This window comes from Quercus lobata, chromosome 2 (genome assembly GCF_001633185.2).
Source record: "Quercus lobata isolate SW786 chromosome 2, ValleyOak3.0 Primary Assembly, whole genome shotgun sequence".
NCBI lineage: Eukaryota > Viridiplantae > Streptophyta > Magnoliopsida > Fagales > Fagaceae > Quercus > Quercus lobata.
In genome coordinates this window covers 46,251,233-46,265,645 of record NC_044905.1, presented here as the reverse complement: position 1 = coordinate 46,265,645, position 14,413 = coordinate 46,251,233, and the positions used below count along the sequence as shown (strand labels likewise).

Genomic DNA, 14,413 nt, shown 5'->3' with positions numbered 1-14,413 from the left:
GTTTTATTCCTTATTAAGTTTGGACTAAACAAAAATAATTTTATTTAAATAAAATGATAATCTACTAAAAATGATAAGTTTGAGTTTGTGTTGGACTTATTAGAGAGATAGAGTTTCATTCCTTATTAAGTTTGGACTAAACAAAAATAATTTTATTTAAATAAAATGATAATGTTATTTAAATATTGTATTGATGTAGAAAATTGTGAGAGTTTTAGAGGTTTCGATTATATATATATATATATATATATAGATTATGGTCAAGGATCTTGCTCACTATGTATTTATGGGCAAGTTTGCAAGCAATGTCTTCTAGAATGGCATGAATTTAGGGGGCATGACCAGTATTCCCGTGAACTTAGGTCATTTTGGGAGATTCTAGCCTTTTGCCCTTAATTTTGAAAAAAATTAGCAATATGCCCCTTTTTCGAAACTATATAGGGATATGCCCCTGTTTCGATACTCGATTACTTTAAAATCGAGTTTCATTAAAATACTCGATTCGTAGAAAATCGAGTTATTTCAAATAAAACTAAAAAAAAAAAAAAAAGCATAGAACTCGATTTTAGGGAAGTCGAGTTCCAAAACGCCGCCATAGGGCTTTAAAACGTCACTATAGGGCTTAAAAACGCCACTATAGGGCGCCTTGAACTTGGTATGGGGACTTATAAAAAATTTTTGCAGGAAAACGCCGCTATAGAGCTCAAAAACGTCACTATAGGGCTTAAAAACGTCACTATAGGGCCTAAAAAAAATCACTATAAGGCACCCAGAACAAAGCGATTACACTTATAAAAAATTTTGCAGAAAAACGCCGCTATAGGGCCTTAAAACGTCATTATAGGGCTTAAAAACGCCACTATAGGGCACCGTGAATATGGGCCAATCACACTTCTAAAAATATTTGCAGGAAAACGCCGCTATAGGGCTTTAAAACGTCACTATAGGGCTTAAAAATGCCACTATAGGGCTCCCTGAATATAGAGCAATCACACTTATAAAATTTTTTTGCATGGAACTCGATTTCCTGAGACTCGAGTTCCATGGAAATTTTTTTTTTTAATTTTTTTTTAAGTTTGATCGGGCATAACTCGATTTTCTACAAATCGAGTATTTAATTGAACTCGATTTTAGGATAATCGAGTATCGAAACAGGGGCACGCTCCTATATAGTTTGCAAACAGGGGCATGTTGCTAATTTTTTTCAAAATTAGGGGTAAAATGCCAGAATCCTCGGTCATTTTGTGTTATGAGAATCTCATCCCCTTAATCATGGGAGGTCCTCCTCGTCTTAGGAGGTCATTCATCCCTTTAGTTCGTCTTGCCTAGGTGAGGTTGTCCATCCATAGCTGCTCATTAGATGAAATCATCCTTCTCAAGCTTAGTTTGGAAACTTCTATCTTTTGTCTTAGTCATTCCTAAAGTTTTATGATATCTATTGATACTAAATTCGAAACCTCTAGCCATCTTGGAGCCACCCCTATGGAATTCATTTATGTAATATTTTGGTTTGTGTGTGTGTGGGGGGGGTGGTGGGGGGGAGGGCTGCAAACACTTGAGAGAATAATTGGGGGGATAATCCTGTTTCAAATGCTCAAAGAGCTCTAGATAATTTTATAGTTGGGCCAAAATATTAATTTGTATGAACAAACAAATTAACTTTTGTTTTTACGGTTTCCAGCAAGTTATTCGAGATAAACCTTACATAATTGATGCTACCTTAAGATGGTTCTCAAGATATTGCTACTAGCTTGAAGTGCCATTTGACCTCGAAGAGTAGGGTATGGAGTCTAAAAACACCTAACTTAATATGACTTCTAAAAATACATACAAATTAACAACTAATGGGAATGAAAAATGCTAACTGGCTAAGTGTGGAGATTAAAATAATGCAAACCCAAGTGCAGATTTTTCACAAGTAATAATATCTTGGTGAGTCCGAGGTCGATCCATAGGGAATGATTGACACTAATGTAAAAACCTCTATTATAAAGTAGTAAATAAAAATAGTTGTTTGTTTGTTTTTCCACCCAAAGATGGAGCAAGATAATATTGAATCATAAGGAATCAAGGAGTTCAAGCATTCGATATAAATAAAAATCATATTAAATCTTAAAAGCTTATCAACATGCAATGATTCCAAATAGTATATCAATCTCAAAATTCAATCATCAATCCATAGAAAGCATGTGGATAATCCCAAGAACACATGATAAAAATATTAGGTTTCACCTCTAACCCTAACTAGAGATTTACCCACACATAGTTATGCAAAAGAAATCCATCAAAACAATGCTAAACGTCTAAAAATATATATACAAAAGATGAAAAATGTTCTAGGGTTTTTCCTCACTATCACTCAAATTTAGGATGGGAATCCATTGATTTTCGAAATTTTATCTACTGTCAGATTTCAGCCCACTTTTGACCTTCAAAAAGATTTTTCTGGAATTTGCGGTAAACTAAAAAGTTGTAGATCTTCAAGTCTTCTTTCCGTTGCTGCAAGAATCAGGTCAATCAGATACTTGTGCAAGAAGTTATGGAAAAAATACTGAAACAGTGCAGGATGTTTCCATATCAGGATATATCCAATTTTGGCTTGAATTAATTTTTTTTCTTCCCTTTTCTATTCTCACACGTCTTTTACTTATTTAATACTTCAAAAACCATGCTTCAATTGATCTTGACCCTTGGATTCTCTTGAGCCTGTATGATTAGTTGAATGGTTTTAAATTTTAATCTCCTACAAAAGAAAATTACACATAATTAGTATATATTTTTAGAATTATTTCAAACTCACATATTTACATGTAATTAAACATGAAATTAATGTGATATTTCCTACTAAGACTAAGATGATAGTGTAATTTTTAGCAACCAAAACTAAGTTCTTTTTTTGGATATAAGATAGAAATTTTACTCTAGCCTAATCTAAGTGTGTATGTGTGTGAAGCTTCCTCCTAGAGACTTGAACCCTGGCCCTTGCCCCCCACACCCCACAAGTTACCTGTGGAGTGACTATCGCACCAAGGATGTGCGGTAGTCAAAACTAAGTTCTTAAAGTGACTAAGTGATTAAGACAAATTGCATCATTATGAAATTATTAATTTATTTGTTCAAACAGTTACCTTAAAATATTGCATTTTTATGATGTTAGAAGAGCATGTATGGTTTAGCAATGTTTTTATGGCAAAAATGGACAAATAATACTATTTGGTGAAATATTTAGCAATCTATCATTGTTTGTGAATTATTTAGCAATCTACCACTGTTTTGTAACTCGAGTTCATGAAACTCGAGTTTTACATGTAACTTGAGTTCTAAAAAATCGAGTTCCTTAAAAATGTGCTTCGTTGTAAACAAGTATTCTGCACCAGGCAATTGATATCTAGTGCGTACTTGTTGAAGATTTTCATTATTAAAAGTTTATAAATGATTCTAAAACGTATATATTAAAATTTTGAAACAAATCAACAAAATAGGACGGAATGAAGGAGTAATAAAGAAAATATATCATAAAAATAATAAATAAAATCTTATGTGTTAAGCTTCTTTGTTTACCACCTTAAAGTAATAAGACGGAATTTGGGAGTAATAAAGCAAAAATATCATAAAAACATAAATAAAATAAAATCTTATTTGTTAAGCTCCTTTATTTACCAAACATCTTAAGAGTTAGAGTAGAGTATTTATGTCAAGATTTTTGTAGTTTACTTTTGATACTTTCGGGTATTTTTAACACGGGTTTGACTTACCTCCAATATATATATATATTTTTTAACTAGAATCTCCTTTTGTTTAAATGAGAAATTGTCACATCATCCACTAACTAAATAAAAGGTGGAGATTAAAACTCTTCTAACATAGACGCACAAATTGAAATCACTTCCTCAATTATCGAGTTAAAAAAATTAAAAATAAAATAAAATAAAATCTCAAAGAACCCCTGGCTGGCACAAGTTAGAGATGTGTGCCAAATTAAATGGGACCCAAGCCAAGGTCAGCAAAGTGGACACATGGGCTTCTTTTCTATATATGATATGTTCAGATTTAAATCTTCTAAAGTTTCTAGGATACTCTACCAAGTAAATTTCTTTAAATCCTTATCTCTCATTTAAAATTAATGGTTTAAGATACCGCCACATCATCAATCCACTAACTTAGAAACAAACCGATCTAACTTTTTTTATTTTATTTTTTTGGATGGAACAAATCTCAAACCTAAAAAATTCATCAAGCCGCAAATTTCTCTCGCCATTCTTCCCATCTAAATCTAAAAAACACTCCTGAGCAAAAGAGTTCAAGAAGAAAACCCTTTTTCTTTTACAACTCTCTTGCATCCTTGAAACTTTCAATATTTTCAACCACAAATGATGGATCCATCTAGCTCAATCTCTTGAAATCGTCCATGGATGACCATTGAAGGCCCAATGGAGGCCAGGTATATCACTATCTTACTCTTTCCATAGTCTTTGTTCTTTGTCTATTGTATACTAAGTTTCTTCCTTTCTTCTTCTTCTTCTTCTTCTTCTTCTTCTTCTTCTTTTTTTTTCTTTATTTCCAGCCTATGCTTGATATTAGCTTTTTGTTGTTTTGCAATTTCATTACTGCGTCACTATTTAATAATTGTTCAAGAAAGGCTTTTTTTTTGGGGGGCTACCCTTTGCTTGCAAGGTATTTGATAATAAGAAACAAAGCAGACAAACAAGATAATTATACTGGTTTGAAAAAAAAAGATAGGGTTCCTTACATAACATGATATATATGTGCTAGTGCAATCAAGTATGATAGGGTTCACTACATAAAACTTGAGTTTTACTTGTAACTTGAGTTTGGAAAAATTAAGTTCCTTAAAAATGTGCCCCGCTCTACTTAAGAATTCTGCACCATCAGTCAAAAAAAAAAAAAAAGAATTCTGCACCAAGCAATTGATATCCAATGTGTACTTGTTAATAATTTTCATCATTAAAAGTTTATGGTTGATTCTAAAACATATATATTAAAATTTTGAAACAAACCAACAAAATAGGACGGAATGAGGGATTAATAAATAAAATATATCATAAAAATAATAAAATAAAATCTTATGTGTTAAGCTCGTTTATATATACCATCTTAGAGTAATAAGACAGAATTTGGGAGTAATAAAGAAAACATTTCATAAAAATATAAAATAAAATAAAATATTATTTGTTAAGCTCCTTTATTTACCAAACATCTTCGACTTAAGAGTAGAGTATTTTTATGTCAAGATTTTTCATTTTTGTAGTTTACTTTTGATACTTTGGGTATTTCTAACATAGACGAACAAATTCAAATCACTTCCTCAATTATTGAGTTTAAAAAAATTAAAAAAAATAAAATAAAATCTCAAGGAGCTTCCATGGCTGGCACAAGTTAGAGATCTGTGCCAAATCAAATGGGACCCAAGCCAAGGTCGGCAGTGCGGACACGTGGGCTTCTTTTCTGTATATGATTTGTTCAAGCTCCTGCATCTGCATGTGTAAGAATAGGACAACAGTAAAGGATACTTTGGTCCATTTAATATCAAACGGTCGCATTAAAGTTTTTCAAAATTTGAATCCATTGATTAAAAGAAAAGAACGACTTTTCCTACCCAAAAAAAAAAAAATTCTGAAAGTGACGCTTCAAAATTTGGAACAAGTATTCTGAATTTCAGTTAATTCTACTGGTAAAATCTTTGATAATTGTATAAGATATATGGAGTTTAATTCCCTGCCTACACTAAAAATTGATTGGTGTTTTAATCAAATGATAAAGAGTTATATTATCAGGAGCAGACGCCGAGTTAAAAACGTTTAAAGTTTGTGCTATGTATCTAAGAGTTAAAATTTTCTCTTATCTCTGTGTGTGTATTAAAATACTTAGACCCTGTTTAATAACCGTATTTAAACAACGAAAACTATTGTTTAAACACCACAATACGTATTTTCACTCATTTTTCACTCACGTATTTTTACAAAACTTAAACAACGTTAGTAGAAATCTTTTACCAAATGAGCCCTTAGTATTCTCAAAAGAAAAAACAGTGGATAAAACCCACATTGGAAAATAAGATTCTTTTGGATATATATCACTGTCAGTTTCTTTAAGATTTTCTTCCCTCTCCCCGTGTGTGTATTAAAATACTTAGTATAAAAAAAAAATCCAAAAATTACTTATATGGTCACTTCACAAATATTAAGGATTTTCTGATTTAAGTCTCCAAAAAGGAACTTCACATAATACTTTTTTTTTATCCATATACAAAAAGAGAGACACAATTTGAAGAGTAATAAAAAAAATTAAATGAAATATAATGTAAAATAGATAATTTGATGTATAGCATTTTGAAAAGTGGTTGTATAAAAAAAAAAAATATATATATATATATATATATGTATGTATATATATATTATGCTAAAATAAATAGAAATTTTTGCACCAACAATACATAGTAAAATTTAAAACTATTACATTTTCTTTTTTTTTCTTTTTTTCCGGTATTGTTTGATTCTACATCCCGTGGTTTACATCCCTAAATTGGGGGGATCTTGCTACTACAAGGAGTCAAAAAGTAGGGAATATGCAAATGCTGTGACCAAGAAAATATTGCCTTTATTACAACAACAAACAAGAAGAAACAAGAAGAAGAGTCAAGTTCTAGTGCTAGAAATTATTTATTAAATTTTTTTTTTTTTTTTTACAAAATGAACTACTACTATTTAGAAATAATTTCAAAATGATACATCAAGAATGTATTGACTCCTTATGATAAATTAACCAATTAATTAGCCAGGTTAATTAATTAATTCAATTAGCATGCAATAAGCGCAATAGCACAAATAAATCACTAACTAAGTTAAAATACAGCGGAAAATAAATTGACACGGTGATTTGTTTACAAATGGAGAAAACCTACACAGCAAAACCTCACCAGGTGATTTTAAGGTTGTTGATGATCATTTTTGGAAGCCCAATAGAAAGAAGAAGCCCAGCAACATAGGCAGAAAAGAGTTAGTAAGTGGATAGGAAAAAAACCATTAAGCCCAAATGGTAGGAATAATTGATTGCAGACCCATGAAATAAACAAATGGGCCTTAAAGAAGTGGATGGGCCTAAAGGAGCCTGAAAAGAAAGAAGAAGCAAACTCATGGACAGTATGTGATGTAGAAAAGTGAATGGGCCACAGTAGGCCCGAAATAATAAAAGTAAAGAAAGTAAAGGGTTGATGGAAAGTCCATGAACCCCAAGGATGAAGGATAAGGTAATTGGACTAGGGAAACTTAAAGGAGTTAGTAAAAGTCCATGGGAATGCAGAGCTAGGAAAAGGGCTAAAAGGGTCCAAAGAAAGTAAACGGGCCAAGGATGCCCAATGTAACCAAAAAGACTTAAATGACTATACTGAGTCATTGAGGGAAGAATAAGCAACAAGTTCAAAGAGACCTAGCGGGCTTAGGTCAAATAATGCCACGACAGGAATGGCAGAGCAGTACGGCAGGACACACAAAGACTGCAAAAAAGAATAAGAGAGTGGGCCGAAGGAGGAAAAGCCCACGGCTAAGCAAAAGCCCAACTCCGAAAGGAGTAAGCTTTAAAGAATGAGAAGCCAGAAAATGGTTCACGCCATAAGAAGCCAAGGATAGGTGGCAGGATGTGCAGACAAGTCTCCAGACCACGGTAGTTGCGTGAGCAGTAGGCAGATTTCGGATATACATGGAAGTGAAGCATGCGCAAGGCCCAAACATCACTAGCCTGTACCTAACCAATACAAGAGGTGGTGAGGTCATGGGTCAAAGGTAAGAGGGCATAGTCTAGCGGTGAGGAGAGGGGAAAACCTATTATAGGGTCCCTGCTCGGGTTCTTTTGGGGGATACGTCCTGCTGGGATGAAATACCACCCAAAGGAAACAAGGATGAGTTGGGACCACTACATGCATGCCATAAGGGATAGGAAAAGAGAGAGAGAGAGAGCACTCACACCGTAGCACAGCAGGTAAACAAACAAAATAGTCTTCTTTGTCAGGTGTCACGGCCAGCACAGGTAAGTGGTGGTGGTTGGCAAACCAGGAAGTGGTCGGCAAGGACACCCAGACCAAAAAAAGGTTGTTAAAGGCTAAAATAGTAAAATCCGGTCACAGTAGGCACTATAAAAAAGGGTTTTGCCATGCACAGTAAAGGAGGAGGGGGGGTCAGGATCACAATCACAAAATACTGTAAAAGCAACCTCTAGGAGAGTATCACAACAAAATAAGAAAAAACGAAGAAAGAAAAGGAAGAAAAAATACAGAAAGGAAAAACTAGGAAGGATAGAGAATAGAGAGTATAGAATGGCAGGCATGCACCGATAGATTGATCTCCTCTCTCCCTCTAAAGCCCTACTCTCTATCAAAAAAGATAGAAGATCCCTCATTGAACATAAACCATTCAGGCCCATTCCCTTAAAGCAATTAATTTCTTTCCCCTGAGAGATTAGTCTCATCGAGGAAGTGGTTTACTTTCTTGGTTTCAGTTCCGCAGCATTACTTGGCATGGCAGACTGATTTTCCCCTCTTTAATTCAATAACCCCATTATTATTATTCCTCATTTATTTCTCTACTTTCGGCTCACAGGTTGCCTCTTATCGCTCCCTTTTATTCATTTTGTCTACCATTTTCTTGTATTGCCTTTATCATATTTGCCTGTCATAACTTACCCGTAGTAGCTCTACTTGCCATGGGCCTGTGATCAAAGTCTAGCAAATGGGGCATAGTTTGTGCACAAGCCAGACCAAAGTAAGTTGCAGTTGGACCAGTCCCGACTCCTTTACTCAAAACGTTTGGGCCTAATACCGCAGGAGGCAGTCCAGCCCAACATTGTAAAAAAGGCACACTACAAAGGTCACCACTTCTGAGAATTCACTATTATCACAACAAGCGGTTACAAGTAAAGGAATCCTAGTACTTTATACCAACTTACAGTTGAACCCTTACCCCAATACCCAATTAGACTTGTTCTATAGTGACAATCTCTTATTTCAATGCACGGCTCCCAGTACGTGACTAACCAATTCGATGCATGGACTTACTAACTTGAGAAAGATGTTGGTTGCAAAGTTCTTCAGTTCATCAACATGATGAAGATCACGAAACTTTTTAGTTACAAAACCCTATGATGTACAAAAACAGCAGTTTCTTGAATAGAAAGATGAACTAGGGCTTGAATAGAAAGATGAACTAGGGCATATGTCTTTGGTTCATAATATGCTTGTGAAAAACTTTTGCATTGAGGTGCATTAGTTGTGACGACCTTTAAAATAATCCTTATATATGTTTTGGATTGTGAGAAAAGAAAACTCAAACATCTATTCACGGATTAGGGTGAAATCAGATATGAAAAACTGATTTTCATAAACCTCGACAGATACCCTATCTATCGAGCAGCTATCGAGCATCGGGTTTAAACAGCCTTTTAAATCTCGATGATACTAGCTGTCGAGTTTTAAAATTTAGCACTTTTTTACTTGATTCTTGAACAGACTTACATGGTTTTAACACTTGAACTTGAAATCTTGTTCCTTAAAGTATTAAACACATTATATCTACCCAATTACAAGTAAAGTGCCTTTTGTCAAAGGATTAGCCAATTCTATATTGATACATGTTCCTAACATGATTCACATATGTCCTAATACGATTCACATATGTCCTAACACAAAACAAGATTGGTTGCCATTAATTTGAGGCTTAATTGCATAAGTCGGATTGGATTGGGTTGAGGGGTTTTTTCAACCTAATCTATTATGGTTGGTTAAAAAAAATCAAACTTAACTCAACTCATCATAGGGGTTCAACTCAACCCAACCCAATCCACATGGAATGGGTAGGATCGGCTTAGACCTTTGGGTTGGACAAATTTTTTTAACTACTACTACTATTATTATTATTATTAAATTGAGCATTAGAACAACCTTAATGTTTCACCACAAATAAGAGCAAATTTAGTGTGTGTTTGTATTCAGTTTCTGCGTCCACGTTTAGCTTTTCATGCGTTTCAGCTTTTTTTTTTTTTTTTAGCCGCACTTGTTGACTTTTTGTCCGTGAACAGTGCATTTGTGCACTATTCATGGACCCACAAATTACACTTTTCAGCAACTTTTTCATTAAAAATGGGTCCCACGGTACTATTCACACATTTAAAAATTATTTTGCTACAGTGTTTTCAGTTTCAGCAAAATAAGTTCTATCCAAACACACCTTTATAATCAAACAATCTTGATCATAACACTAAATCAAGCCAAACTATACCATATGAACTTAGAGTTTGAGTTTTATTTAGGAAGAGAGGAAAAAAATAATAATAATAAAACTGAATAAAATATTTTTAAATTTTAAATATATATTAAATATGTGTTGGATTGAGTTAAGCAAATTAAAAAATTTTATAATTCAAATCCAAACCAACCCACTATAAAAATAAATAAATATATAAATAAATAAATCTCAAAACCCCAACCTATTTGGTAGAGTAGTTTGAGATGAGATTTTTGTAATTTTTTGAAATACATGTAATTGAAAAAGTGTATAAATGTATTTAAAATGTGAAAATTGTTACTCACGTAGGGATACCAAACAGGCTTTAAGCTAGATCAAATTGATTTTCGCGGTTCACTGCACTGTGCACATTCCAAAAAAAGGTTTATGGTATTGGTAGCTAGAGAATCAGAGACCAGCTACCCTGGCAATAAATATATTAATGTGACTGATAGTTGGAAACCAGTTAAGAAGGCAAGGGGACTAGGGGCCTAGTGTAGTGGTGGCCGTTTGTGAGGGGGACCCATTTCTTCTTACATTTCAAAAAAGAAATATTGCTGTTGGATTTGAAATTTCTTGAGAGGGATGAAAAAGGACTGTCACCCTTTGACTACAAACAACAACATCTCTCTCTCTCTCATATTTATTTATTAATTTTTTTTTAAAAATTTTAATTCTTTTCTTGAAACTGGAAGAGGCTCCTTTATATCATCTCAAGTCTCAAACTTCTAACATGTCATAACACTGTTCTCTTCACTCTCCTTCTCTCTTCATCCTTCTCCTTTTGTGTAACTTTTTTTCTTTGAAGCTTCTTGTGTTACCTTTAACCTTTATAGATTCTAATACATATACTAGTTCTGTAGCTCAAGAGCTACTGTACAAAGTTGTTGGTTTTAAAGGATGAGTGCTTCAAAGTTCATTAAATGTGTCACAGTTGGAGATGGAGCTGTTGGGAAGACCTGTATGCTCATTTGTTATACTAGCAACAAGTTCCCCACTGTAAGTCTTTCTAGTTTTAAAAACCCATCTGAAAAAGCCTTTTACTTTTTCTTGTTTTTTGTTCCATTTATGGGACATTCATTAGATTTCTGCTTGTGGGTCTTCTCCTCCTGAACTGGTCCTCAACATGTACTGTAAATTAGTTAACCAAAGCATTTATTTGTTGTAAAATGCATTTCTTCTCTTTGATTAGGATATATTTACTTGTGTAGCAAAAGTTATCAAATATATATATATATATATATATATATATATATATTGTTTGTCCGGCAAAAGTTCTAGTTTGAAACTGGGTGTGCTGTGTGCATTATATGAGCAAGCACTAGGCTAAAATGGTCTCTCCCTGTCTCTAAATTTTTGTGATATTCATTGGCAGGATTATATACCCACAGTGTTTGACAACTTCAGCGCCAATGTTGCTGTGGATGGGAGCATTGTCAACTTAGGACTATGGGATACTGCAGGTACTAGGTTTCCCCATACACAAACTTCTTCTATGATTCCCTCTCTCTCTTTCTTTTATTACCTTGTTTTGCAATGAGGATCTATCATGCAACTATGGTCCCATTGCTTGCTTTAGTTGATGTTTAGTATTTTGGTTTAGTAACTTAATTCTTGACACTCTTTTCTCTTTGGTTTAAAGGTCAGGAAGATTATAGCAGGTTAAGGCCACTGAGTTACAGAGGTGCAGATATATTTGTCTTAGCTTTCTCGTTAATCAGTAGGGCAAGCTATGAAAATGTTCTTAAGAAGGTACTGATTTTAATGTATACCCTTTTATCACTTTAGCCATTCTCACTTTTTCTCTTTTCCCCTTAGTTCTTTTCCCTTTACTTCTGTTGTCTCTATTTTGGACTATGTTTGAAAAAAGTGGATCATATTTCCCATTTATATTAAGCCTATGGAGTTGTTTGCCTTTTTCCCTTTCATTTGCATATATGTTGTACGATTTAAATTTGCTTTCAATGGTCTTTGGGGTTAGTGATATTGGACGATCGTCAATGACTATTGTTTCTTGATTAGCTGGAGAAAATTAGTACAGCACTAACTGAATTTGTCAATTTGGTGCTTTTTTCCTTTCTTCTCAGTGGATGCCAGAACTTCGTCGATTTGCTCCCAATGTTCCAATCGTTCTTGTTGGAACTAAGTTAGGTAGGCAACAACTTCACAAACTTGCATACTGAGCATACTTTATGCCATTGTACCGAGATTTTGTGGATAACACTAAGTTAATTATGTTTATCTATTTTAGATCTTCGCGAGGACAGTAGGTATTTAGCTGATCATATGGGATCTAATGTCATAACATCTGCTCAGGTAAGCATTGTTTATTTTCCTCAATAATTTTATACTCAGAAAGCATCTGCTTGGCTTGATGAAATTTGCTCATTCGCATGTAACAAACAGGGAGAGGAACTAAGAAAACAAATTGGTGCAGCAGCTTACATAGAGTGCAGCTCTAAGACTCAACAGGTAGATTGTTTGATCCATTTCCTGTGCTTTCTAAACAGTTATCTTATAAAATAAAAAATAAAAAATTGTTTGATTAATAGTACTAATGGACAATGACTTGCATTTAATCTTTTAGAATGTCAAAGCTGTATTTGATACTGCAATTAAGGTTGTTCTTCAACCTCCGAGGAGGAAGGAGATGGCAAGGAAGAAAAGGCGCAGAAGGTCTGGCTGTGGAATTGTGTAAGTACAGTTTTTTCCCCTTTGGTGTTTTTTGTTGTTCCAAGTGTATTACTCATTTACTCTCTTAAATTAAAAGAGATATAGTCGGTTCTAATTGCCCATAGGTAGTTTCTTTAATTGTTTAGGTAGCTATTACATTAATCTTTTACTTGAGAGTTATCCTATTGGTGTGACTACTAATAAGGGATCCACAGTGGTAAGGTTTGAGTTTGGTTGTGGTTTTAAGATAGTGGGTTGGATGCTTTAACATGATATCAGGGTCTGGTTTGTTTCTTCTCAATCTCCAAATGCGCCTGTTTGCCTTTGTTTTGATTCTTTTGGATCAATGGGTCAATTTGTTTCAATTCCAGTTTAGAGGGTGTATTGGAATCTCATATTCATATATTTTGGGTTTAAATAAGAGTATACTATAAGATGTTGGATAATTTTATGTAAATATGTCCTCTTTGCTCCTCTTTAACTAATCATAAGGAGCAAGATCACGTGTTGTGTTACTTAGGAAACTCTCCATGACTCCGTAATTAGGTTCATGTAAAGTTTGAATGTATTTTCTATCATAATAATGGGATTTAGAAATGAATCATCTCCTTTACACATGCAAATTCCTTCTGACTCATCATTAGAACATAATGATTTTTTCTTGGTATATCATTACTATTGAAGGACTGTGCTTAGAGTGCTGTCTATTAAACATGCGTGTTCTTATAACTGCAGGACTATTGTCTGTGGAGGCTGTGCTGCCTAGTCTATGCTTAAGCTGCTGTGGATAATAAGTGCCCCTCCTTTGACCGGGATTGTTGTTTTGCAAATGCTTTTTGGTGCTGATTCCTGACAGCCATTTACATATCTAAACTGGCTAATGTTTGTACTTCAGTTGCAGTAACATAGTTTGAACTAAGAAATTTTTAGCTTCTTTCACAATTTGGGCAAACGAGAATGGGGGGAATTGTTCATTCTCTCGTGTATTGTTACTATGTAAATTACGCTCTGTGGTTGTTAAAGTGAATGCTGCTTGCTTATGTACTATTAATTATTCATGAAATTGTCAATCATTTTGTAGCAGAAGAAATTTTTTGTTCCCTTCGAAAATGGCACGTATGGTTCTTACCTTTGTCTGCACATGGACATGTTAATGGTGTTGGATGTATTTCAACAATTTGCTTTTGTAATTAAGCAATTTGCTTTTGTAATTAAGCATATAGGAACAAAATACAGATCTAATTATAAGCAATAACACAAATAGATGTGATAAACAAAAATAATAAATAAATACTATTTATATATATAAGAAGAAATCTGCAAGACTCACAGACCAAATGCGTGAATGATAAATGATACAGACCAAGCCTTGTGTTTGATACAATCTCTTTAAAGCAGATTTCACCCTCCGCACATTTAGTGGTGCTTACTCATGAATGTCTGCTTCT

At 33.9% G+C, this 14,413-nt stretch overlaps 1 protein-coding gene across 1 annotated transcript; it reads left to right on the top strand.

Moving 5' to 3' along the window:
• Nucleotides 1-10,900: 10,900 nt before the first annotated feature.
• Nucleotides 10,901-14,055, top strand: LOC115975704 (rac-like GTP-binding protein ARAC7). The gene is made up of 8 exons (XM_031096601.1): nucleotides 10,901-11,291; nucleotides 11,668-11,755; nucleotides 11,935-12,044; nucleotides 12,380-12,443; nucleotides 12,544-12,608; nucleotides 12,699-12,764; nucleotides 12,880-12,986; nucleotides 13,701-14,055. The coding sequence occupies exons 1-8, from the start codon at nucleotides 11,193-11,195 to the stop codon at nucleotides 13,729-13,731; spliced, it is 630 nt and encodes a 209-aa protein (XP_030952461.1). The 5' UTR covers nucleotides 10,901-11,192; the 3' UTR covers nucleotides 13,732-14,055.
• Nucleotides 14,056-14,413: the final 358 nt, after the last annotated feature.

Coding starts and splice junctions, on each gene's coding strand:
- LOC115975704 (XM_031096601.1), top strand. CDS start 11,193: ATGAGTGCTTCAAAGTTCATTAAATGTGTCACAGTTGGAGATGGAGCT. Junction 11,756..11,934: donor AGGACTATGGGATACTGCAG/GTACTAGGTTTC, acceptor TTTGGTTTAAAG/GTCAGGAAGATTATAGCAGG. Junction 12,045..12,379: donor ATGAAAATGTTCTTAAGAAG/GTACTGATTTTA, acceptor CTTTCTTCTCAG/TGGATGCCAGAACTTCGTCG.